Source organism: Aethalodelphis obliquidens, unplaced genomic scaffold (assembly GCF_003676395.1).
Source record: "Aethalodelphis obliquidens isolate GAN/ISIS:26980383/991018 unplaced genomic scaffold, ASM367639v1 scaffold8, whole genome shotgun sequence".
NCBI lineage: Eukaryota > Metazoa > Chordata > Mammalia > Artiodactyla > Delphinidae > Aethalodelphis > Aethalodelphis obliquidens.
In genome coordinates, this window is record NW_020837952.1 from 53909998 (window position 1) to 53937365 (window position 27368).

At 52.2% G+C, this 27368-nt stretch overlaps 1 protein-coding gene across 1 annotated transcript; it reads left to right on the forward strand.

Moving 5' to 3' along the window:
• Positions 1-4068: 4068 nt before the first annotated feature.
• On the forward strand, positions 4069-26394 carry CSF2RB (colony stimulating factor 2 receptor subunit beta). Its single transcript, XM_027107531.1, has 14 exons — positions 4069-4232; positions 11279-11528; positions 12500-12623; positions 14435-14625; positions 17858-18009; positions 18092-18260; positions 18812-18947; positions 19108-19265; positions 20436-20575; positions 21522-21684; positions 22754-22844; positions 23065-23122; positions 23965-24068; positions 24711-26394. Exons 2-14 carry the CDS (start codon positions 11378-11380, stop codon positions 25837-25839), a joined length of 2766 nt encoding a protein of 921 aa, XP_026963332.1. The 5' UTR covers positions 4069-4232; positions 11279-11377; the 3' UTR covers positions 25840-26394.
• Positions 26395-27368: the final 974 nt, after the last annotated feature.

Consider the following 27368-nt stretch of genomic DNA (forward strand, 5'->3'; position numbering starts at 1 on the left):
AGTGAAGTTCAAAAACAGGCACAATTCAGAATGGTAGCTCCTCAGTCATTTAAACAAAAGTACTATACGCTCATCAATTCCACTTCTGGGAATATTCTCGAAAGAGGTGAAAGCAGGGACTTGAACAGGTATGCATGCATCAGTGTTCATAGCAACATTATTCACAATAATCTGAAAGGTAGGAACAACCCAGATGTCCACTGACAGATGATTAGATAAACAAAACATAGTCTATTCATACTATGGAAAGTTATTCAGCCTTAAAAAAAAAAGGTATTCTAACGTAAGGTAGACAGCTAGTGGGAAGCAACCGCATAGCACAGGGAGATCAGCTTGGTGCTTTGTGACCGCCTGGAGGGGTGGGATAGGGAGGGTGGGAGGGAGGGAGATGCAAGAGGGAAGAGATCTGGGGACATATGTATATGTATAACTGATTCACTTTGTTATAAAGCAGAAACTAACACACCACTGTAAAGCAATTATACTCCAATAAAGATGTTAAAAAAAAAAGATTAGAAACAAAACAAAAAAAAGGAATTCTGACACATGCTACAACATAGATGAACCATGAAGACATTATGGTAAGTGAAATAAGCCTGTCACAAAAGGATAAATATTTTATGATTCCACTTATATGAGGTACCAAGAATGGTCAATTTCATAGAGACAGAAAGTAGAATGATGGTTGCCAGGGACTAGGGGGAGGTGGGAATGGGGAGTTATTGATTAATGGGGACAGACTTTCAATTCGGGATGATGAAAAAGTTCTGGAGATGCATGGTGGTGATGGTTGCCCAGCCATGTGAATGCACTTAATACCACTGAACTGTGCAAAGTGGTAAAAATGGCAATTTTTTTTTTTTTTTTTTTTTTTTGCGGTACGCGGGCCTCTCACTGTTGTGGCCTCTCCCATTGCGGAGCACAGGCTCCGGACGCGCAGGCTCAACGGCCATGGCTCACGGGCCCAGCCGCTCCGCGGCATGTGGGATCTTCCCGGACTGGGGCACGAACCCGTGTCCCCTGCATTGGCAGGCGGACTCTCAACCAGTGCGCCACAAGGGAAGCCCAAAATGGCAAATTTTATGCTATGTATATTTCACTCCAATTAAGAAAAAAAAGACAACTAATTTACAGTGAGAGAAATCAGAGTCGTGGTTATCTTTGAGAGAGAGTGACAGGGTGGAGGCACAGAGGAGCCTTCTGGGGTCTGAGAATGTCCTGTATTTGATCTAGTGATGGTTATAAGAGTGTATAGATTTATTAATAATCCCTAAACCGCACGTTCAGGATTTCTGCATTTTAGAGTATGGAACTTTAAAATATTTTAAATTCAGGGACTTCCCTGGTGGTGCAGTGGTTAAGAATCCGCCTGCCAATGCAGGGGACACGGGTTCGAGCCCTGGTCCGGGAAGATCCCACATGTTGTGGAGCAACTAAGCCCGTGCGCCACAACTACTGAGCCTGCGCTCTAGAGCCCGCAAGCCACTACTGAGCCCAAGTGCAACAACTACTGAAGCCGTGGCACCTAGAGTCCGTGCTCCGCAACAAGAGATGCCACCGCAACGAGAAGACCGCGCACCGCAACGAAGAGTAGCCTTGCTCGCCGCAACTAGAGAAAGCCCACGTGCAGCAACGAAGACCCAACGCAGCCATAAATAAATAAAATTAAAAAATGAAAACAAACAAAAATGCAAATACGGTAGAGAATTTTTTTTTTTAATTCTCCAAGCGAAACTTCTTAAGTCCCAGCCAGAGAGGAGCTGGGCTCCATGGCATTCATGGCAGTTGAGAAAAGAATCACAGAGTTGAGAAAAGCCAGCCTGCCTTGAACTGGGTGGGATGCAGGCATCCTCCACCCTCCCATCAGAACAGTGCTGAGCAAACACCCGCCCCATCCTGCCCTCTGGGAGCTCGCACTCACATCATAGCCACGCTTCAGCAACCTAATTGAGCTTCTGTTGGTTTATTTTTGCCTAACTTCTTGTTGTTGCTTATTGGTTTTTATATTATTGGCAACTTTATTTTTAGAAGTGGACCATTGTTAACCTCTGATGTTCCATCCTCAGCCCACCTCCCTGCTGGGTCCTGGTCACACATTCCCATCAGTGAGTCCTCATCACACAGGGAGCCCCGAGGCTAAGGGGTACCTCTGCCCACTGAGGAAGGAGTGCGACCTTTTTTGGGAGCTCAGCTGAGCGGGGAGAGGGACCTGGGCTACCAGGTATCGGAGAGCTGGTTACAGTAACAAGCCAACAACTGAGAGAGTTAACCTTCATCACTTACTGCGATGGTGTAAGATGCTATAAGATGGTATAAGCAAGATTGTAAAACTGGTGAAAGAGCCGACTCCCCTTCCCCCATAGGGTCAGATAGATGCTCTCATTGTTGAAGGAGCCAGAACACAAGGCTCCAGCCCTTTTATGGACCTTGGGCTTGGGGGAGGACCAGGGCTAGGGCTCGGAGTGGAAAAGCACAGGGTTCTGAGTCAGAAGGGGGAAGTGTCCTCCCCTCCCCCCATAAGGAGGCCTCCACACAAGGCCTCCACCTAAGAGGCCTAGGAATGCAAAGATGCAAAAGAGGCAGGCGCCTGAGTCCTCGACCTCAGCTCCCCCAGAGCCAGCCCTGCACTGCGTGGACCCCGTCTGAGGTGGAGGGCTTGCGTGTGGTCAGGACTGCAAAACGCGCACAGCATTTTAACCGGGAGCCAGTCTTCTCAGCAGCGTGGGTCTGTTGCCCTCTCTAGGTGGGGGAAACAGGGCGGGGAGGTGTTAGGCCCTCCCCGAGGTGACACGATGGAGCCCCTCATGCTCCTTGGAGAGCCCAGCGCGCGTTGATCCCAGGTCACAAAGCTCGGTCCAGTGAGCCCACACCACCTCGATTTCTGGAAGGGCCTATCTCCTCCCACTAGTGACCAGGCCTGGGGTGGCCCCTGCTGGGTGGGGTTCCCACCCCCCAGACCACAACGGAGGAGCACAGTCCACGCTTCCTCTGCCCCGTGGGGCATTCCAGGCGCTTCCCAGCCAGGCCTTTCCTGGAAGAAGAAAAGCAAAGAACAATCAGGCCAGAAATCCAGTGGCCACAGGTTCTGGGCACTCCCCGCCCCTGGTGCCCACCCCTGCCCTGTACCCTCTTCCTTCGCTTCTCTTCTCTCCTGTCACTGTGTCTCTGCTCAGGAGAAAAGATACTGCTTCCTCCTACAGCCAGACTCCAGCATGGCTCAGCGTGAACAGTCACCAAGCCTGTCTTCGTTTAAAATTTTATATTTTGTTCATCATGGATTTAAAAAATTGTTTTACAATATTGTATTAAAATATTATCTTGATTACTGAGTATTTGGGTGTCTCCTGAAATTTTGCGCCCACGGGGATGCCACACTCATTTGGCCTTAACCCCAGCCCTGCTGTGCTCAGGGAGTCATTCATTCATTCATTCATCCGTTCCACACACAGTCGCTAAGGGCCCCATCAGTGCCAGGGCACAAGCTGGGTACTGGAGAGAGAAAGGGAGCCCCACAAGACAGTGTTGGGGAAAGACAGCTGTGAGCCCCGAGGATTGTGGGACAGTGGGGGAGGGAGGTGCAAGGCAAAGGGACCCCAGGGGAATCAAAATCATAGCAGCTAACACTTAGGGTTATCGTGCCCCAGGCTCTGAGCTAAAGTCTTGCTCTGGGACGTTTCCATGGCCCTTCGATGTTTGCAGATGCCCGTAAGTCACAGAGGTGGTTCCGGGACCCTGGTGAAGTTACATGCAGGTAATTTGCAAAAGGTCACACTCTGAGCAGGTGGCGGTGGGAGTCCAGGTCCCTGTGGCTCTGGGCTCTCGCCTGCTCTGGGTATTGCAGCCACTTCCCCCTGTGTCCCCCTGGGGGTGTCAAGGAAGGCTGCTTGGAGGAACTGTGCATTGAGCTGAGAGAGGATGCGTGGAGGTTTACAGGAAGACCAAGGATAGAAGGTAGAAGTACTTCTGGCCGAAGGAACAACGTTTGCAAAGTCAGTAAGGCTCAGAAAAAAAAATTGATATCTTGGTGTCCACAATTCTGAGAAGCTGGGCAGTCTCCTAAAGAGTCACTTGTACGGAAAGAGGCCAGGCCAGCACCGCTTCCTCTTTCAGCTTCTCTGTTTCCTAATGACGTCAGCATAAGTAGGAAGACTGAGAAGCTGGCTGGCTGCCGGCTGGAGACTCCAGCAGAAGGTCCGTCTGTCCCAGCACAGAGGTACGGCCCGGCTTTGGGGGTAGGCTAAAGGGCAGGGTGGGGAGCAGGGGGAGTGTAGGAGCCTGGGATGGAAAGGACAGGGAGAGCCCGGGGGTGCTGAGTGCACAGGTGTGCTCTGAGGACTTGGGAGGTCAGGGCTTGGTCTCTTGGGAAGTCCTGAACCCAGACTCTTAGGCAGCCAGTGGACGAGGAGACAGTGAGGGCCGACCTGCCTGGGTGTTGTATGAAGGGCTTCGGGGGGCCCAGGCCTCCCTGGAGGATCCTGCTGTCCTGGCAGCAGAGAAGATACCTGGGGCGGTGGAGATCTCAGGCCTGGGAGTCAGACCCCTGTGTACCGTTGTCTTTGCTTTGTCACTAAGTTGTCACAAAGGTGTTGGTGGCAGTGAGAATATCCTGCCCTGGGCTTGTGTCTCATGTCTGGAATAGGGAGAGCACTGATAGTTCCTGACATCCTGGTTCAAAGAGAGAGAGAGAGAGAGAAAGAGAGAGAGAGAGAGAGAGAGAGAGTGTGTGTGTGCGAGCATACGCATATACATATGTGGATGTCCACAAAGATGGAGAGATACCGGGAGACAGAGGATGAAGCCGGGAGCCTTGCTGTGGCCAGGCCCAGAGCTTGGTGCGGGTTGAGAAACTCACTTTGGAAGATAAGAAGACGCTCAGTCCCTTACTTACTTAGAGACTTGTCTTCCCCCGTCCAAGAATGTTTTCTTTACGGTCGCACTCCTCCCTGACACACTGTTGCTTAATTGGGTTTGGGCCCAGATGTGGATGCCCTGTACTGACGTGTGCTGGCTGAGTGGGGAACGTCTGGGGGTGTCTGCATCCGGATGTGTGCAGGTGTGTGCACTTGCCCTGTGGACGGGAGGGCAGGTGTTTCTGTGGGTCCCCAGGGGGGTACAAGCCTGTGGACACTTGCCAGACAGGCTCCAGTGACAAGTTGCAAATGTTTGATGTTAAGTCTTCAAAGGCCCCACTGTTACACTTTTGTATAAACAGATTCTAATTTTCTCTACTTATCATCTTCCCTGTTTTCTAATGGTTTTATGAGTAAAACCCTTCCTATTAATTTTTGGTCACCCTTTTTTTCATTCATTAGTTTTACTTATGTTGTGCTGTATCCACTAATACTACAGGATACTTCACGAGTTCTTTAATGAACGTATTTAACACTAACCAAGTAAATATATGGATACCTTCTTTGTTAAAAATTGGGGGTACATAAATGAGATCATAACATACATATTGTCCTATGACTTAGTTTTCCACTTAATATTACATTTTGGACAACGTTCCAGAATAATACATGGAGATTTAACTCATAAATTAGCCCCAAGAGATACATAGCATTTATTAGTATAGACACCCCACAATTTACCCAATCCCGTGTTGCTAGACCCTTACGTGATTTCCAATTTTTCCACACCTGTGAAACTATTTCTGCAGCTCAGATTCCTAGAAGCAGAATTGCAGGGCAAGTGATTGCACGTTCAAACTAGTAATAGGTATTGTCAAACCATCCTCAAAGTAGCTGAACTAACATACACCTCACAGTCGTGCATAAAAAAGCTGATTTCTCTTTAGGGAAACAATCTTTTTTTTTTTTTTATTTTCGATTCTCGGGCCTACTCACTGCTGTGGCCTCTCCCGTTGCGGAGCACAGGCTCCGGACGCGCAGGCTCAGCGGCCATGGCTCACGGGCCCAGCCGCTCCGCGGCATGTGGGATCTTCCCGGACCGGGGCACGAACCCATGTCCCCTGCATTAGCAGGCGGACTCTCAACCACTGCGCCACCAGGGAAGCCCAGGAAACAATCTTTTAATTGTGTCCAATGTAATGGATGAAAAGTATCTGGTTCTTGCTTGGATACATCCTTTCCCTGGTGGTGGGTGAAGCTGTGTGTCTTCCATATGTTTAATGGCCATTTGGATTCCATGTATGACGTGCATGGAAATGTCCTTTTTCCATTTCTTGATGGGTTCATTGTATTTATGTATTAATTTTAGGAGTGCTTCATTTATTATGTATAGCAACCATTTATTTATATACGTTGAAAATATATTCTTCCATATTATCATTTGTCTTTTTTATCTGACATGTTTAAGATATCTTGCATTGTATGCAAACGTGCTCATTGCTCTTAAGTCAAATCTGTCATTATTTTTTATTTCATGCTTTCTGGATTCGGCGTCTTATTCAACCGCTAAGAAATATTTTTAATGCTTTTATCATTTTAGTTTTGACTTTTAAATCTTTAATCCATCTAGAATTTGGAGAGGTGGGTAATATGTAAAGTAGTCATCTAACTTTTAAAAAAAGATCAGCTGATTGTCTCAATATCATTAAATATGAGTATGCAACACGTGCTTTCCTCTGTGATTTGAAATTCCATTATTCCTTCCCAACTTCCTACTTGGTTATTTTCCTTAAATAACCATCTGTCTACTATTACACTCATTATTTTTCTAGCTAATAGAGCAAGTCCCTCATGTTTGATTTGTTGTAATCTAGAATCAGTTTGTTAAGCCAATCGAAAATCCTTTTGGAGTCTTAATTTACTCTTAATTTACTCTTAATCTAAACTAAGGGAAGGATTGACCCCTTGACCCCAAAATAGTGGTCATGACAACAGCAGGCAGCCTTCTCCTTTTCGTCCCTTTAACTGGGAGGGCACTAACATTTCCCTTTGACTCTGATATTGCCCCAGGTTTCTAGTACATACCCAGAAATGCCAATGTTCCCTTCAATTCCTCATTTGCCAAGGTTTATTTCTTTGTTTAATCAGGAATGGCTTTTGTATTACCAAAAATTTAGGAGCAACTGTCAAGATAAACTTATCCTTTTTCTCCTTTTAATCTGTTGATCTATTTCTTTTAATCATGTATAGAGTTGATGCATTCTTAAAGTCTTTGTCAGATTGTCCTATGAAATTGTTTTTGTCTGGAGTGAATTTGTGCTTTGATTTTTATTTTCCTTTTCCAGTTTTTACTTTTATCATTAAATTTCTTCATGAGTTTGGGAATTTTTGTGTACATGTTTATTTTATTTGGAGTGAGAAAGCTTTTGGCTTTTCTCACCTCTTTCTCCCTCTCCCTCCTCCTCCTTTGCCCCTCCCTGTCATCCTCTTGCTCCCATGTTTACCCCTCACTCTTGTGATTTTTAACCCTTACATTTTAAACACACATATTTAACTTATATTTTCCGTCAGCATTTGGGCTTACTTAGAATATATACGCTCCTCCAGAACCAGACAAGATCCTTAACAAGTTTTCAGTTCTCCTCTTCTTTTCACCCCTAACCTCACAGCCAGCTGCCATGTTAAAATCATCTTAGTTTTACTTCAATATTGTTACCATATTTATTTCTTTTCACTTTATACAGTAACTATTCTTATTTACTTAACTATAAGTCTTATTGGTTCCTTCTCTCAACACTGGTTCCAGTATCACATGCTCTCTTTCTTTCCTGGACCTTTTATATTTTCTGAAATCCACACTGGACTCATTTTCTTAGAAAACATCTGAAAAGTTTCATTGTCCTTACATTTCCAAAATGTTGTGGGTTTTTGCCCTTGAACTTCAAAATAAGCTTGACTTTTTAAGATTCTAGGTTCAAACATATTTTCCTCTCAGTATTTTCAAGACATTACTATCTATTTAGAGTTCCAGGTCACCTGTGACAGAATCTTGCCAACCTGATCTTTTTTCATTGAAAATAACTCATTTGCTCGTCTTTTTCCTTCTGGAAGCTTCTAGGATTACCCTTTTACTCTTTGATGACAGAAAGCTCATTAGCATGTGACTGAGTTTGGTGCTATTAAAAAAAATGAATCTTGCTTTTCACTTAGTGGATTATCGTCTCCTTTAAAGCCCTGTGAATTTTTCTTCTGTTTCCAAGTGTATCTCTTTGGTTGCACGTGGAAATCCCCAAATAACAGTGGCATAATAATATAGAAGTTTATTTTTTCCCTCACATAGAAGATGTTCAGAAGTAGGCAGTCTCAGACTGGTATGGCTGTTTCACAGTGAGAAGAGGGATTGAGGTTCCTCTTTTTCTGTTGCATATGACCTCCACTCTCAAGATAACCTTATAATCCAAAATGGCTGCTGGAGCTCCAGCCATCACTTCCAAATTGCAGACTGGAGGAAAGGAAAAAAGCAGGAGGACAAAAATGGATTCCTCTTACCTGAGCCAAGTTCCTTTAAGCAGCCTTTCTCGGAAGGCACACCCAATGATTCCACTCACATCTTCTTGAACAACATTTTGTCACATGACCACACTTAGCAATAGAAGAGTGTAGGAAATATAATCTTTTATTCTGTGCAGCAATAAACCTAGCTAAAATCTGAGCTTCTGTTACCAAGGAGGAAAGGGACAGCTAGGTAGCTGCCACTGTCTGCCATACCTGCCCTCAATTCTCTCTGTCTTCTGCTTCTAGATGTTGGAACTCCTGGATTTCTTTTCTAGGTCTCAACTTTTCTCTAAGACTTTCCATCTCCTTGCTTATTTGCTGTCTTCAATAACTACTTTTGTAACATGACGGTTTATAGTGTTAATTCTGTGATTTAGCCCATTATTGAGTTGTGGTGCTTGTTTCTTTGTTTGTTCATTTGTTTTTTATGGCTCTCATTACCTTCAGATTCCAAGAACTCTGTTTGTTCTTTGCATAGCAGTCTGTTCTTAAATGCCTGTGATTTCTCAAATTTCCCTGAGGATGTTAATTAAGATGTTTTAAAGTTTTGTGTTGTCTTTGCTGTATCTGTGCATGTCTGTAGAATGTCTACTGGGTCAGTATACGTCAGAATAGACACATATGATACCAATAATTGGGAAATACAACCACTATTGGCATAGTGGTTAAGAACATAAACTTTAAAGCCAACCTGCTGTGGGTTTCGACGTCAGCCTGTTCCTTACTAGCTGTATGATCATGGACCCTATACCGATTTCCTCAACTACAAAGTGGAGATTTTAACCTACACGTTGATGTATTAACATCTGTAAAGCCCTTAGTACAGTGCCTGGCTAATGGTAAGCACTATAACTGTTAGCCACTAATATGTATTCGCTGCATGTATGTGTCTTTTAGACTTGTGTCCTTTGATGTCATTAATTTGCTTGAACTATTTACAGTGTAAGGGCAGTCACCTGTTCTCCATACTTCTAACACATTTATTTTGCAATTTGTCCTCTGCTTTATGGTTCAGTTATTTGTATAAAATACAGAAGAGTTCACTTTTATGCACTTCTGTCAGCCTCTGTCTCTCTGATTTCTTCTAGCGCTTTGAAGCTTAAATAGTTCAAAGATTCACTTCTATGGTTTGCAAGTTTCATATGATGTAACCACATACATTTCATTGACCTGATATGTGGAGAATGGTGTGAGGTAGGGATTTAGGCTGATATGTTTTATGTTGTTATTCAATTGTCTCAACACTTTTTATTATTCCATCACTTCACACTGATTTGTGGTTGCTTCTTCATCACAGAGTACATTCTCTGGTGAAATAGAGTTTGTCTGGTCAGTGCGTCCATTGATTTATCATGTGTGTGTGTGTGTGTGTGTGTGTGTGTGTGTGTGTGAAAACACATTTCTTTACTTAGACCTTTGCAGTAGATTTTGCCATTAGGTGGAGACTCCTTATTTTTATTGAAGTACAGTTGATTTACAATATTTTGTAGGCTTCAGGTATAGAGCAAAGTGATTTGGGGCACATGTATATATCTATTTTTTTTTTACTTTTGATTCTTTTCCATTATAGTTTATTACAAGATATTGAATATAGTTCCCTGTGCTCTACAGTAAATCCTTGTTGTTTATCTATTTTATATATGGTAGTGTATATCTGTTAATCCCATACTCCCAGTTTATCCCTCCCCCACTTGCCCTTTGGTAACCATAAGTTTGTTTTCTATGAGATTCCTTATTTTAAAAAATCTCATTAACTGTCCTCACATATATATATTTTTTCTTCTGAGTTCCCACAAAAAAAAAAAATCTTGTTAATTTTTGATTAGAACTGTGTTAAACCTATAACTGACTTTCAGATGAATTGACCTCTTTACACGTGCAGTATTTACATTTGTGCTAAGACCCAAAGAGAAGCTCTGAGTTTTTAGGCAAGTTACAGGTAGGCAGAGCAAGTTGCCCCAGCTCACACAGACTCTCCCAAGCTGGCCATGGCATTGCCCCCTGCAGGATCTGAAGTGGACAATACTGTCCCTCAGCTCCAGACAAACCCACGCTTCCTTCCTGAGCATTTCCTGGACTAACCACCCTGTAAACATCATTGAGTTTGGTTCTCCTCATGACCACCATGTGAGATACGTTGGGTTGTGCTGATGTTACAGATGCAGAGAGCAAGGTTCAGGGAGCACTGGTGAGTCAGCCAGTGCACAGGAGGGGCACAGCCTGTGCTGAAAGTCAGTTTGACTGAGCCCAGGGCCGTGCTTTTCCCAGCAAGACAGCTTCTGGGGTGCATGTGTGCATGAGTGAAGTTTTAGACAATCTTATGGGCAGAAAAGGAGTCACAGTCCTCTCTGTTCTACTCTCCTGGTACTTCCCAGGGCTGGATGAAATGAAAAAAGGAGATCCCCAGGCTTCTGCGGAGAAAAGGGAACTGGTGTTTCAGGGGGTGGTGTGGGAGGAATGAGGTAAATGGAAAAGGGCAGGGAGAGTCCCAGGCCCCTGCGTGTGTGTGTGAGTGTGCATGTGCTCACATCCAGAGGACCACACTCCCAACACCCAGCGACTCCCCCAGGCAGATGTGGGTCAGTACCAGGCGGACCTGGGGACAAATCAAACACCAGGCCTCCCTCTTAGATTTTTCTCAACTCCGGTGCACTGGGTACGCCATGTGCGATCCAACGGGAACCCACATCTTCAGAGGCCATTAAGTGTATCTCCCTCACGGTCACGTCCCAGGCACTGAGGCTGAGGAGAAGGGACTGTCCCAGGTGCCAGGCTGAGGCAGCAGTGGGAGCTGGAGCCCAGGCATCAGAGCCACTCCTGGGTCCGCCCCACCACGTGGGCCGAGTCCCAAGGGCTGACGCTTCCTTCCGCAGGCCTAGAAGAGGCAGGGTCCTGGAGAGAGGAGCCCCAAGAGGCGAGGACATGGGTCTGTCCTAGCCCCCAGCTGGGCAGGAACACAAGATTCTAGAACAATGAGGAGTCCAGACCCTACCCAGACCTGGACCCACCTGAGCCAGCCACCTGCTCTTCCAGAGCTGACTCCAGAGATGGCGCTGCCCCGGGGGCTGCTCCCCCTGGCCCTGCTGCTGCTCTGCTGGGGGCCCTGCATGGCAGGGGCCCAAGGTGAGCCCGATCGCTCCCTCCGCCTCTCCCTCCGCCTTCTCACTGCTGCGCCCCATCCCTGAGGAAGCTCCAGACCCTACGCCCCCAGTCTTCCCTCCCTTCCTTCCTTCCCCCCGCACCCCCTGTTATTTCTTTTCTCTCCTGGTCATCCCTGGAGTCCCCTCTTCCCTCCTCCCGCGTTCCCGCTCATTCTTCTCTGGCCTCCTGTGAAGGTCTCTCTGGTTGTGTGGCTTCTCTGCCTACATTTCTCACTGCGGCATCTGAGGCCTCTGACCTCCTGGCTGGCCATTCCAGTCTTTTCTCTGACCCTCCTTCGCCCCCAGACATCGGCACCTAGACGGCCTCAACCAATTCCCACCACGGCACCTTTGCTCCTGGGGACCCTCAGCCTGGGGGTCTCTCCTCCTGCCCGGAGGCCCTGCTGAGATGCTCCCCGGGCTCTTCAGGCCCATGAACCCCCCTCCCCAAGGGTTCACTGAGAGCTTGGCTCCCCTGATAACCCTGGAGACCACGCTCCCTTTCCCAGCAGCTGACCACGAGAGCAGGGTGGGGACGTCCCAGAGTAAGGCCCTGCCACACTGCCCCTTAGGGGTGGGTTTGTGCCTCTGCTCCCAGGCCGCAGCACCCAGGGGCCCAGGGGCAGGGCATGTGCCTGAGGCATGTCCCCACCCTGGGTGGGAGGGACCCTGTTCCAGGAGCAGGGCAAGGTGGGGGCTCAGGACATATACTGTGAATCAACTAGACTATGTGTTTCCGTGCAGACAGGAGGGTCCGCGGCTGGGACCCTCACAGCTGCAGAGGCCCCAGCCCCACCCAGGGCTCCTGGGGACCTCTGTCTGGCCTCCAGGAGCCTCTACGGGACTCTGGGAGACTCCTCCCCAGTGCCACACACCAGGAGGGGCTGGGAGGGGCGGTGACAAGGGACATCTGGAGGGGAGAGGTGTGACCCCCTTTCTGCCTCCCCCTGTCAGGGACCTTCCCCCTGCAGACCCTGCGCTGCCATAACGACTACACCAGCCGCATCGTCTGCAGGTGGGCAGACACCCAGGACGCCCAGCGGCTGGTCAACGTGACCCTCCACCGCAGGCTGAACAGGCGAGTGAGGCCGGGCCTGGGGCCGGAGGGCAGGAAGGGCCTCTGCTGTGGGGACTGTGCCGGGGTCAGGGCTGGACGGGGGTCGGGGCGGGGAGGCCCCTGCCCAGGAGCTGCTGCCCCATCAGGCGGCCTGCCACGCCTACGGGCTGGTGTCTGACGTCAGGTTTGGGGGAAGACCCTCCTGTGTTAATATCGTTATGATGGTGATGATAATCTTCTCTTGTTTTGTCACGATTGAACAAGATCACCAGACAGAAATTGATCTCGGTTCATCCTCCCTGTGAGGCGGGCAGGGATATGATGCCCAATTCACAGATGAGGAAACCGAGGCCGTGGAGGTGAGGTCCCTCTCCCAGGCCACACGGTGGGGAAGTGGCCTGAGTGGGACCAGGGTCCTGCGTCCAGCCTGCATGGCTGGGCTCCACGTGCCCCCCGGGCCCTGCCACCTCCAGAGTGGCGGTTTCTCCTCTCTCCTCACAGCATCTCCCGGGCCTAACTCATTTGGGAAGGTGCTCCCATCATTCTGGGATTTGGTGAGAGTCTGACTCACCATAATAGAAATGAAAGAGCTGGCATCACAGGGTCTGGGGTGTGCCCTGGAGGCCGTCCCTGGGAAGGAGCCGCTCCCACCCCACAGCGTCACTGCCCGTCCGTTCTCTCTCCTGCCCTCCCAGGAGCCTCAGTCTTCCTTGTCCGCTGTCCTCAGCCCCCACCCCATCTCCCACCCTTAGCTGTGACCCACTTCCTTCTGCTCGGGGACAACAGATCCTCCCACCCCGACACCTAGCCCCCCACCTCACACGTCTGCCGCCTTCCTGGCCCCGCCCTGCAGGATCTGCCTTGTCCCAGGGCTGCCTGAGGCTGCAGCCGGGGTCCCACCTGGTCTTGCTGCTCAAGGACATCGCTGCCACCACAGTCCCCACTGTTTTGTTTTTCAGTCGCCTTTCCCTCCTTTCCTTCTCCACCACAGCATTCAATCCATCAGCAAATGCTGTCAACTTTATCTTCAAATAGAATGTGAATCTGGCTAACGCCATGGTTCCAAACACTTCCTATCACTGAGGTAGTCCAAAAGCCTCCTAACTGGTCCCTCCCCTTCCAATATTGCCACCCCCTGCGACCCAATGTATCCCCAGCCCAGGAGCCAGAGGAATCCTTTCAAAGCATGCCAAAATGTCACTCCTTTGCTCATAACTCTGAATTTTCCCCAGTTCCAGTGAAATCAAAATAATCATATTTCCTTAAATTCCTTTTGAGCACTGGCCTCCCATCACCTCCCACAACTAGGCTTCTAGACCTCCCACCCTTACATCTCTACTCTGTGCACACTGGTTAACTGCCTAGTTATACAGCGCTCCAAACCTGTGCCTACCCCAGGGCCTTTGCACTTGCTGTTCCCTTTCACTGAAATCCCCTTTCCCCGAAATCCCCTTTCAGAATCCGCATGGAGTCCTCTCTCATCTCCTTCAAGTTTCTGCTCAGATGTCACCTTTTCTAAGAGACCTTTCCTGCCTCCCTTATTTCAAATTGTGTCCCCAACCCAGCCCTTCTGGCCTCTTCATACCTCTTTCCTTCTTGACTTGTCTATGCACAGTGTTCTCCATTTGACACACGACCTAGTTTCTTCCGTTGTTTCATGTGTGTCTCCCTCTATTAGGATGTCAGCTCTGTTGACAGGGATTTGTGTGTGTTTTGTTCCCCGCCAGGCCCCCTGATCCTAAACAAAGCCTGACACATGGGAACCACTCAATAATATTTGTGAATGAGTGATTCTTCTTCTCTCTGGGCTAACCTGCATCCTCTCCTGACAGGGGCCTTCCGCAGCCAGTGTCCTGCGATCTCAGTGATGGCATGCCCTGGTTCAATGGCCATTGTCCCGGCTGTGTGCCCAGAATGTGTGTCATTCCCTACGAAGTTTTTGTCATTGCTGACCATGACTACTTCTCATTCCGACCAGACCAGCCTCTGGGTGCCCAGCTCACCGTTACTCTGAGTCAGCATGGTGAGGCCTGGGGGCCCTGGCCAAGGGTGGTCCCCTGTGTGGACAGGGGTGTCCAGGCTGCAAAAGATGGGCCAGGGAGGGAGATCCTTCAAGGGGTGTAGACAGCGGCTTGAGTTGGGTTTGGTTCTTGGGGGAAGAGGATACAGTCTCCTTAGATGGAGGCATTGGGTCAGGTTCAAGGTGAGGAGCCCCAGCCTAAGGTACCCACCCCTCCCAGATGCTCCAGCACCTGCCACGTTATTGCCTTCCAGACCTGAGGCTTCCCGTCTAGAAGAACAGTCCTTCCTAGTCAGATACAAACTTTCTTCTTTCACCGATTTGGTCTCATGGAACGTCTGTGACAGCCCATTTAATAGATGAGGCATTTGAGACCCAGAGCAACTACGTAACTTTTCCAAAGTGCCACAATGAACCATGACGATAGTGATGGGCCGGACTTGCCGGGTGCTCTCTGCATGTTGGAGATGAAGGTCATCCCCTTACTGCCCTCGCCGCGCGGCCCCCAGTGTGTGCGCTGCGTGTCCACAGAGCCTAAGAAAGTCAATGGTCTTGGGTGGGAGTCGATGATCATTTTATATGAATAGTCGGGCTTCATTTAACTGTACCTCAGACAGAAATACAACCAGCACTTTCATTACATTAATTCAATTATATTTGTGCTTAGAATGATTCTGAAATAAACATGGGGTCATTTTTAAAAGTTAGTATTGGGCTTCCCTGGTGGCGCAGTGGTTGAGAGTCCGCCTGCCGATGCAGGGGACACGGGTTCGTGCCCCGGTCCGGGAAGATCCCACATGCCGCGGAGCGGCTGGGCCCGTGAGCCATGGCCGCTGTGATGAAACAGGCTGAGAGAGCAGGAATTTGCCCAAGGTTAGGTACTCAGATGCTAGTGTCTGAATTTATTGTCCTGGATCCCAAACCCTGGGCCACCTGCTGCTCCTTGCAAGTGTCGGATGGGGAAGGGGCTCCAGGCTTTGCTTCCCGCCTCTGTTCATCACAGCAGCACAGAGCTGTTGCCTGGAGGAGGGGATGAGTTAGGCTGTGATGAATTCACTCCAAACAATGTCTCAAAACATGTGTCTGATGGATGAGAAGGAGTCCCGTCCCGGTGGAGCTCAGAGCGTACAGGGCGGGACACACCAGATGTTGTCGGGTGTGATCACTTACTGAAGGCGGGTGCGTGCCACGTGCCGAGGGGCAGTGGACAAGGGGCCCCTGGGAGGTCAGGACAGGCTTCCCCAAGGACGGAGCTTTGCAGGGAGATCTGAAGGGTGGGAGGGAGGAGAGTGGGAAGAGCATCCTTGGCAGAGCAAGGAGTGTGTGCAAAGGCTGGGCGACTCGGGAGGATGAGGCAGGTTAGGAAAACCGCAAGTAATTGTGTCTCAGAAGCATCAACTTCGAGAGGACTGGGCAGTGGTAAGGAGGGGGGCAGGGAAGGCAGGGGCCTGACCTGGACAGGCTTCTGTGCTCTGCAAAGGAGTTGTTTAGGGGTCAACATCTAGACGATAGAGAGCCACTGAAAGGGCATGTCATGATCAGATGTGGGTGTGATGATGTCAGAGGTGGGTGATGTACAGTGTAGATGGCAGGCGACAGGAGGTGGTGGGAGGACGGAGAACAGAATGTGACCTAAGGTACTCATCCCAGAGAGAAATGATAGGGATTCAACTGCCGTACGGCCAAGGGATGGGAAATTGGAGGGATACAAATCTAAATTAGGATATACAAGCAATTCATTCATTAATCTGCTCTTCAATAGAACACTTGCACATACAGGAAAGCAGTGAACAAGCCATCAGTGTCCCTGGCCCTGTGAAGCTTAGGAGTGATGACAGGTGTCATGGTTGAGATGGGGACCACTTAGAAATGGCGAGGGCAGTGTGGCATTTGCCTGCCGGAGCATATGTTGAGTGGGAAGTTCAGTTTTAGCCCAAACCATTTAGGCAATGAATCAGGGAGGCCTTGAGGTGCTGGGGAACGGAGAGATGTGCATCTGATCTGCTCTGAGGTTACACATGTAGGGATCGGAATATTTCACTTCCTCTGTCACCTCCACCTGTGAAATGAGCTCATGGACTACATCCCTCAGGTTGGATGAATAGGTTTTCCATTGGTTTCCCAGTCTGTTCAGTTGGGAGCAGCTTCCTACGGCTCCAGGCTGACAAGGAGTCCCACTGCTTGACAGGCTCAGGGGCTAGGAGTGCATGATTGATTAGTGATGCCTGCTGGGGCTGGGGCTGGGGCAGCGGTGCTCTGGATCTGCCATTCTGGGCTGAAAATTTTCTGAGGCTCCAGCTCTGACACGCTCTATCATGCCCTGTCCCCTGTCCGGCATAGAATATTGACATCTCGTTTGTCCCTTACGGAATTTTTTGTGTTGGAAAGTCATCTCTCAGCATTCAGATATAGAAGCTTCAGGAAGTCTGCAGCCATGCCATTCATGGATGACTCTGCTCACCCAACCCTGTAGGTCCCAGCAGGTGTCTGCCTGCTGTTGGTGATGGAATGATTTCTTGAAAAGTCTCTGAAGGTGGACCTACATGTACTCATTCATTTATTCCTTCGTTGATTCATCCACTTTGTCCCCATATGCAATGAACCACTCGTCTCAGGCCCTGGGGAGAGGCAAGGGGGTCAGGACCCCACCCCTGACATCCACAAGCTCCTGGACTACTTGAGGGGACAGATGTGGAAGCATCTGTATCCTCCAGGGCTATAAGGATCATACAAAGGGCTATGGTGGGGCAGGAAAAGGAGCAAGGGATTCTGCTGGGGGAGGGGTCCAAGAATGTTCTAGAGGAGGAGACATGTCTGTTGGGCACTGAGAAGTGCAGGATGACACTGGACACTGAAATAAGAAAGTGTGGACAGGAGAGGGAGTAACATGAGCCACAGCGTCCTCTGCTGGGAAGGAGGCCACACACACCTCCTCATGGGCAGTGGGGACAGGAGGAAGGTCCACTTGGAGTGACTGGCAGCCCTTTGCATGGAGCTTATGTTCTGGGCGCCCAGCAATCGGCACATCTTCATTCACATGCACATTGGATCCTCACAGTTCAGCAGATGAAGGTCTGAGGCCCACAGAGGTGAGGGGTCTCTCCGAGGTCGCTCAGTCCGTGGCAGCAGTGCTTGGCCTGGAACCCAGGTCTGTCCACACATGGGCCATGCAGGCCCTGAACCTCCCACACAGTCATCCAGCCCCTTAGGGACGCTTTCCTTCCTCTCTCTCCAGTGCAGCCCCCCGCACCCAGGGACCTCAACATCAGTGTTGCCGGGGACAGTGTCCTGCTGTCCTGGAGTGTGGCCCATGGGGGTTCCCAGAGCCACTGGCTGTCCAGCCTGGAGTTTGAGGTGGTCTACAGGCGGCTTCAGGACTCCTGGGAGGTAGGGACCCCACCAGCTGTGCCCTGCGCCCACGGGGACCTGGCCCAGCCGTTCCTGCTCCAGCAACCCCTCTCTCCCCCAGGACGCCCCCACCATCTACTCCAGCGCCTCCCGGGCCATCCTGGGGCCAGAGCACCTCATGCCCAGCAGCACCTATGTGGCCCGAGTGCGCACCAGGCTGGCCCCGGGCTCGGGGCTCTCGGGACGGCCCAGCCAGTGGAGCACAGAGGTTCGCTGGGCCTCCCCGCCAGGTAACAGAGTCGGAATGGGACACTGCCCCCCTATGGGGAGGGCAGCTCATTACAGCTCCTGGACAGAAGGCGTCCAGGGGTCCGCCCCATGGGAACCACAGAGGCTCTGAGCCATGTGTTCACAGTGACTTCCCTGGCCCACCCCGTCCCTCCTGTGACTCTGCAGAGGCAGTGGCTGCATCTTACTCACTTCTGGGCCCCAGTTTGTTGCCCACTTTCTGTGGAGGAACAATTACAATTTAATCACAAAGGCATATGAGCATCTGTGTTTTCGTGAGAGCTGCACCTTACACAGACATACCAACGTGATTGCGTTAAATTCCCAAACCCTGAGGCTGACACGCCCTCCCAGCTTTGCACAGGGGAGTGTGAAGGCTCACAGAATTCACTCTCTGACCTGTGTTTACACAGCTGGCCCTTTGGGCTGAGTTCAACCCCCTGGTCTTTTTGGCCCCAATGCCCATAATCTCTGTGATGAGCCTCATGGTGGGCCCACTGAGGGCTAGGGAATGAATGAATGAGGACTGAATGAGGGACTGTCTCCCTCCCAGGTAATGAGTCCCAGCCCCAGAACCTCCAGTGCTTCTTCGACGGGGCTGCCCTGCTCCGCTGCTCCTGGGAAGTGAGGTCCGAGGTGACCAGCTCGGTCTTCTTCACCCTCTTCTACAAGTCCGGCCCCAGTGCAAGGTGAGTGTCCCCTGCCTCTGTCCCCTCTGCTCCTCTAGGCCTAACCATCTCCTGGCCTCCTCCTGCCCCTGGAGGCCCAGCAGAAGCCACAGTTCATCCGGAGGTCTCATCCCTCATGTGGCCCTGCCTCTCCCTGCCTCCCCTTTGCCGTGATCCTCAGGGAGGAAGAATGTTCCCCAGTGCAGACGGAGGAGACCAGCAGCCCTTACGTCCGGCACTGCTGCCAGATTCCTGTGCCTGACCCCAGGAACCACAGCCAGTACATTGTCTCTGTTCGACCGAAAGCGGAAGAGAAACTTATAAAGAGCTCAGATAACAGTGAGTTTGCCCCCAGCCTTCTGCACGGAGAGTCTTGTGACAGCACTGTTTCCTTTGTAACCCGTATAAACTCAGGGTTCCCCAGGGCCCAGTCTTCATGTTTGTCACTTTCAGTGAAAAGTCCAGGGAGCAAATTGAACAAACATGATTCCCATGGGTCCTGGAAGTTCTCAAGTGGCAATAATGCAACAGTGACGATGGTCAATAACATGAAGGAAGATGCAATTGATCTTCTCAAGAATATCAATATTAAAACCTTGACCTCATTCTTTTAACTCTATTTTCCCTTCCAGCTTTGCAGCTGCTCTGAAGTTCCTACTGTTGCCCGTGGCCTCTTGGTCGTCCCACCAAATTTTCCCTTTCTTTCCCTGTTTGATTTTTCTCTTTCAGGTTTCCAAAGTCCTCCCCTGATGGATATTTTCAGTCTTCAAGATAATTGATCTATGATTTACTTCTTCATAGAGCAAATGGACTGGGGACTAGCGCGTATGCAAATGGACTGTAATTCCTTACAGGTTAATTTTCCTGATTCCTGGTACATAGCAAGGACCTTATGCAAAGGAATCTCCTGCATTGCTTCACGATGATCAAGTTCTTCTGCCCAGTCTTTAGTGTGTGTCGGAGACAAGCAGCCAGTCTGTCCTAGTCACCTGGGTTTGAACCCACTACTTCCTCTTTGGGATCCTCCAGGTTGCAGTCTTTGTCTCTACCACTTGTTAGCTGCTTGTCCTTAGCAAGTTACCTGATCATTCTGGGGCTCAGTTCTCTGCCCGAGAAGTGGACAAATTGTGTATTTACTACATAGGGCTGCTGTGAGAATTGAGAGAAATAATTCATGTAGATTAAGCATTCATAATAATGCTTAGGACACTGTCAATACTGTAGATTAGAAAAAATTCACAGTAACTTTATTTCTACTTAAATACTAGGGGTAACCCATACTGTTGGTCACTTCACTACAAAACAAGTGTATCTCAGCATCTCCCAAGTGAAGGGTGGCTCAGGTCAAAATAGATGAGATGGTGAAGTGGGGCTGCAAAGACTCTGAGATGGTGAAACCTGGGGTCCTGGGTCAGTGGAGACAGCACCTGTGACCAGCATGGAACACAAGGGATATTCCACTGGAGGAATGTTAGAAATGATGTTCTCTAAAAGTTTCCCTCCCTCCAGTCCAGATGGCTTCTCCAACCCTCAACTTGACCAAGGGCAGAGACGGCTACATCCTGCACTGGAAAGAAGGAAAAATGAACTATGAACACATAGCTTGCATCTTCCAGGTCCAGTACAAGAAAGAAGAAGCCTCATGGGAGGTGAGGGCCTGTGCCCGAGGAGTGGCCCGAATGGGGGAAGGGGGAAACGAGAAAGACCAGGGAGAGTGCCACCTGCCAGGTTCCTGGCTCCCAGCAGGTGCCCAGTCAGAAGGAGCCACTGGGAGTTGGTGGTCGTGCCCCTGTGCAGTCAGCAGGTCATTGTCCCTTCCCTTGGTGAAGGAACTGAGACTCACAGAGCTGATGTGAACTTGACCAAAATGAACGCGTGACCCTGAATCGCAAAGGAGCTGTAGACTTCAGGACGAGAGACAGGTGGAGGAAGGGTTTTCAAAAGTCATAAAGGGGGCATTTCTTCACGAGAATCTCATCCAGAATGCAAATGTGCAGCTGCTAAGAGGAGAGCTGCTCCCTGCAAGGTGCGCGGGGCTCCAGCCTGGGACTCAGTGTCTGGGCCCCACCCCCTGGTATCCATCAGGGCCTGTGGGCAGAGCCTGGGGCTCCACAGAGGCCAGTTCAGAAACCTCGGAGCCAGCCCCAGACCTTCAGGCTGGAAATGGGGAAACTGAGGCCAGAAGGGGGTGTGTCAGTGGTGGAGCAGGAAGTGGTCCCTGGGCTCCTGAACATCTGTCTAAGGGTCCAGAGTCCAGTCATCGTGCAGTGCACCCCTGGGAAGGCCATAATTAGGGTCCAGGCTGTCCCAGGAGGAGCTGGGAGGCTGAGTGGGGACATGGTGACTGACTCCTCAGGGTTTCTGGGCCTCGGTGTCGTCATATGTCACGGGGTGCATTGCAATAGGTGCTGTCCCCCTGTGGGCACTGGAGTATGGTCCTCCGTGGTGAGAGTGATGCTGCCTCAGATCTGATGCGACTACAAGCTGGGGACTGATGGGTAGCAGAAAATCTGGGGTGTTGAGGCGGGAGGGCTTCATAGCTGTGCCCACGTGCACCAGACCTCAGCACACCTGCTCACACACCTGCACCCACAGGAGACCAAGACAGAGGACTTCCAGAACGCCCACAGCATGTGCCTGCCACCTCTGGAGCCTGCCACCAGGTACCAGGCCAGAGTGAGAGTCAAACCTGACCCCCGAGGCTACAACGGGATCTGGAGCGAGTGGAGTGAGGAGAGCTCCTGGGACACTGAGTGGGGTATGTCCTCCCGGCCCCCACTCACCCCTCCAGGCACAGCCCCACTGGACAGAGGACGGGGATGATAGGGGCATGAGATGTAGCCCCACCCCAGGCTAGCATCCTTCCCTGCCAGGTGTCATTAGGGATGAGAAAGTGACACCTGGTGTGCAACACGGACTGCAGGTGAGGTCTCGAGAGGGCAGAGGAGAGCACGTCTCACCAACAGGTCTCCCTAAGCCTGGACCTTAGCCCTCTGTTAATATGGCCCATGCTTCCCATGCTTCCATTAGCTTTTGTGGCAGCTACTACCCAGGGACCACTCAGCCTGAGTTTTCTGTTACCATAAAGAGCTACAGACTGGGGCCTGGGATTGGAAAGCTTTGGTCTGATTTCTCAACCTTCCCTCAATCTGCACTTGCTAACTTCATTTATCTGTCACCATCGCCATAGCGGCCACCAGGAGACAAGTACAGAACAAGGTCCGGGAGGTGATGGCAGAGAGAGGAAAAAGTGTTGGCAGCAAAAAAATTAAAAAAAAAAGTGTTGGCAGCAAGGTCCCCCAGCCAGCCATAGCAGGGAAAGAGCGCGAGGAAGAGGACCCCAACCAAGCAGAAAGAAGGGCTGGGCCCCTGGACCTAAGGGAAGGAGACCAGGGGAGTCCTGGAGGCGCCCAGCCTCTGAGGGGCTTGAGGCCAAGTGGAGAGTTGTGAGGGCCCCTGATGGGCCTTTGCACCTTCTTGTTCCTCCACCATCAACCCTTTCCGCGTCTCGGCCTCTCCAGGCCTCCCTGTTCTTGATGACCACCTTCTATGCTGCCTCCTTCAGGAAGTGCCCTATGATTGCCTCTGGCTGCAGTCACTGCCCACCTACAGCAACACCAGCTACTGGACAGGATCTAACCCTCTGTGTCCTGCCCGCAATCCAGCACTGTGGGTGGCTCAGACAAATGTCCTCTTCTTCTTAGTCTGTTTCTGGCCTCTTCTTCCCCTCTGCATGCCAAAGCGGCAACTTCGCCTCATCTCCTGAGCCCCCAGCCCTTTCCCTCCCCAAAATCTAATGCTCCTGTTTCCTCCTGGCTGCCTGGAAGTGCTGCCCACGTGGGTCCTGGCGCTCACCCTGGTCATCAGCACCTTGATCCTGCTCGTGTCCCTGCGCTTCTGTGGCATCTACGGGTACAGGTAAGGTGACTCCAAGATGGAGGAGGGCGCTACCCAGGGCCCCAGACGATGCCAGGGACCCCACAGCTGACTTTCTCTAGTCTCTGCTCTGCAACTCACACCCTGTGGGGCCTTGGTCAAAGCTGCCCGTTCCCTGGGCTTTACTTTCACCTCGGTACATGAGCACGAGGCAGCTGCCCTGAGGTCTTGGGCAGCGGTCACCTCCCTGCTGTCTTTCCAGGCTGAACCAGAAGTGGGAGGAGAAAATCCCCAACCCAAGCAAGAGCCACCTGTTCCAGGTAGGGGCTGGCTGTGCTCCTGCGCCCACGTCCCCACACCCGTGTCCTCCTCCCTTCCGGTGGGCCTTGAGTAGGGGTGGTATGTGGCCAGGCCAGGGGCTGGGAAGCTCTAAGAGCCGGGCCGGCCCCTGTAAGCCCAGCACTGCGATTCTCTGGGCCCCCCCGATGCACAGGGTACCCCGCCCGGGGGGACTCACGTGGAACAGCAGAGAGGGCTGGCGTGGGGATGCTAGGACCTGGGGGGCGCAAGGAGAGCCTTAGTCATATCGGGGGCAGGAGGGGTGGTGGGAAGCAGCGTGGCTTCCCCAGGACAGGGCAGCAGCGCTGAGCTCTGAAGGATAGAGGGTGGTGGCAGGTGGGAGAGGCCACTGCTGGCAGAAGGCGAGTGGAGGGTGGAGACAAGACTCCTTGGAGAGGGGACCTGAGGGGCGTGGGCGGTGAGTCTGGGGCGTAGCACGGGAGGCTGAGAGGACACCGGGGAGGGCGCCGGCACGTGGGGGGCGGGAGCCCTTTGGTCAGGCAGGTGGGGCCAGGACGGCCTTGGGAGGGTCTCACGGCCAGTGCGGAGGAGACTAGGGGTGAGCATGGAGACAGGGACAGCCCAGATGGGCGTCCTCGTGGGCACAGGCTGCCCGTCCTTGCTGCCCAGGGCCCCGGGCCAAGTCCCAGCCCCTCTCTGGCCTTGTGTTCCTGGGGTCAGGAGGGTGTGGTCGCTGCTGCCCATGCTGAGATGCCGCCACGTCTGGGGGCTCCTGAACCCTCGCCACCCTCAAGGCCCTCCCCCCACCTCACCTCCTGGGGTGCCCCCACCCCACAGGCACAAACGCCCTCTCTCCCCCCAGGACGGGCGCGCCGGGCTCCGGCTCCCACAGGGCACGCGCGCCGTCGGCAGCGGGAGCCACGCACACAGGGGGCTCTGGGGCGGCAGCTTCGCTCAGCCGGAGGGGTGAGTGTCAGCGCGGGATCCCTAGGAGGTGGGACGGTGGCTCCCTCCTGCACGTCGGGGCTCAGGGGAGGTGGCCTGGGACTGGGGCTCGATGGGAACAGGGCCCTGGAGGCTGACTGCTGTAAAGTGAGAGGGGTCCCGGCTGGACGGCGGGATAGGGAGGGTCGTGGCCAGAAGCCGGAGACTGGAGCAGATGACCTCCCTCGGCCCTGCTGCCCAGGGGGTCGCCACGCTGCCTTGGTCCCGCTGGGTGGCAGAGGATCTGCGAAACCTCATGGCCTCGGCAGCTGAGTGGCCGGCTCACCACTAAGCCTCAGGTGGGGCAGGTGAAGGCCGAGGGCATGGCCGAGCCCAGGCTGGGCGCTGACGCTGCCTGCTGGCAAGGAGAGGGAGGTGGGAGGGACCACAGCTGGCAGAGCGTGACCTTGAAGGAGAGCGCGGGGGCTGGAGGGGGACCCACAGGGAGGCTGGAGGGGCGCCCGGTCTCCTGTTCCCGGCCGGCTCCCTCACCTCGCCCTGCTCTGCGTTTCCCGTGAGCTCTGGGTGGAGCCCGGCCTCCATCCCACCCCCTGGTTCCCTGTGCGCGAGCTGAGGCGTCTGTCAAGGGTGGTGTCAGTGTCCCTGGCCTTGTTCTCCCCACAGGGCATCCCCTGTAGACTTCGGGCACAGTGAGGTGTCACCTCTCACCACAGAGGACCCTAAAAATGCCTGTGACTTGTCATCTGAGCCTGACATGACTCTGGTCACCTCGGACCTCCGCACGGAGCAGCCGCCCGGGCCCCCGCCAGAGCTGGCCACCCCCGCAAGCAGGCCTGAGAGCCAGGCTTCCGGCTTCGATTTCAATGGCCCCTACCTGGGGCCGCTTGACAGCCGCTCCCTGCCGGACATCATGGGCCAGCAGGGGCCCCTACGGACAGGCACGAGCAGGAAGCCGCAGCCCCCGGGGCCCCTGGAGTACCTGTGTCTGCCCACAGGGGGGCAGGTGCAGCTGGTCCCACTGGCCCAGGTGATGGGGCCGGGCAAAGCCAGGGATGCGGACCTGAGGTCCAGCCCAGGCACCGAAGGGAACCCTTCCCTGGAGCCAGGGGCAGGCCCTGCCCCTCCTGAGCCTGGGGTGATGGTGGGTGGTCAAGGCCCGAAGGACAGGGCCCCCCCAGGTCTGCCCACTGGCTCTCGGGGTCCTGAGGAAGGCACTGTGGCCACTGGTTACGTCACCACTGCAGAGCTGACATTCACCCCACCCACGGGGGCCCCATCTCCTTCCCAGGCTCCCCCTCTGAGCCTCCCCTCAGACCGGAACCCCAGCCTCTGTCCTGGACTGGCTGATGGTCCCCCTGGACCCCTAGCCCCACTGAAGCCAGAGTTCGAGGGCTATGTGGATCTCCCTCCAACCGCAGGCCAGTTTCCCCAGTCCCCTCTGGCCAGCCCTGCCCCTCCTGCAGCCAGCAGTCCTGTCCTGGGCCCAGGACCGCCCCGGGCAGATGTGTTCTCAGTCTCCCCAACCCCTGAGGGGCTCCTCGTGCTGCAGCAGGTGGGTGACTACTGTTTCCTCCCTGGCCCAGGGTCTGGCCCTCTCTCACCCCAGAGTAAGCCCACCTCCCCAGGACCCTGTCCTGAGATCAAGGACCTCAACCAGGTGTTCCAGGCCAAGAAGCCCCCGTCTCAGGCCACTCCCCAGGTGCCGGCCATTCAGCTCTTCAAAGCCCTGAAGCAGCAGGATTACTTGTCACTGCCCCCTTGGGATGTCAGCAGGCCTGGGGAGGTGCGCTGAGACCCTGTAGACGTTGAGGGAGGGGCATAGAAGGACAGGGTCTGCCTTTCCTCCCGCCCTGCCTTTCCCTCCTGCCAGCCCCTGGTCCCTTCCATGGTCCTTTCCGCAAAGCCAAGGAGAAGTTTCCATGTTGTAACGTGGAGACCAGAAAAACAAGTCAACCATCTACCTCCTCCCTTGACCTTCAGCAAGGTCAACCTCCTCTTTCTCTCCGTCCCTCTCTGACACACAGGCGCACGCGCGCGCGCACACACACACACACACACACACACCCACTGTTCTTTCAAATTCACTTCTTTTAGGTTCTGAATTATTAGAGATTTATACACATACTCATTTCATTTGCCCCCATTTTCCTTTTTTCCCAGTTTCCCTGCTTTTCCTATTGTCTTCTCTTTCCACTGATTTATCATTAGAGTGAGTTTGAGGTCTGGGCTAAGCCTATTCTGAGATGCCATGTCTCAGTCAGAGCCTATTCAGATTCTGACATGTCTGGTTTCATGGAGGACTTCTGTCTGTCCCTGGCGGGCATGAACGCACACGACAAGATTCCAGCCCAGGGACTTCCCCGGCGGTCCAGTGATTAAGACTCCGCCCTTCCAATGCAGGGGGCGCAGGTTTGATCTCTGCTCAGGGAACAAAGATCCCACATGCCATACCCTGTGGTGTGGCCCAGTGCAGGGAGGGGAAGAGATTCCAGCCCTGAGGCAGGAGGCAGAAGGCGTGGGGTGAGGGCTTGGGGGTTTCAGGCTTGGAAGAGCAGCCCTGGACTCAGCATGCTTCTGTCGGGCGCTGCAGCCCCAGACGTGGTAGCAAAGCAGCAGCCTCCATTGTCACTCCAAGAAATGGGCATGGTGTGAGCATCACTGTTCTGAGCTCATAGGAAGCCCTGCTAGTCTCACAGAGGTGACTGGGGAGCCTCAGGGACCCCAGGCCCTGCATCCTGTACAGGCCACTGACCTGAGCAGTGGACAGTGCCAGCTCCTGGTTGAAGTGATGTCCTTCCTACACCCAGGCTGGTGGGGCCTGGAGAAATTCAGGATGGGAGGGGAGTCCAGAACCCACATCAACTGCAGAAAAGTTGGAAAGAACTGCTCAACAAGGGAAAAAGGAAAATGACCTAAGGGCATGTACACTTGGGCTTATAGTCCAAATCTCCCAGTTGCCCGTCCTCCAGAAAGACCTTACAAATGCCATGTCCACCAGCCATGTACAAGGGGCTTTTGGTCTATGGCTTGTCTTACGCTGGGAATCATGATTCTTTTAAATCTTTGCCTTTCTGATATGCAAAAAAAATAGCATTAAATTGTTTTAATTTGCATTATTTGAGAACTATCATGTTTGCACATATTTTCATAGTTCTTGGGAGTTTGTATTTTTTTTACTGATCTAAGCCCGTTAAGGTCTTCATTGTGTTGGATGTCCACTTTTTTCTGATTAAGCTTTAAAAGCTATTTAGCTCCTGCCTTTCATAGATGGTGTAAATTTGTTTTCCTCGTTTGTGGTTTGCCTCTTAATTTTGTATGTGA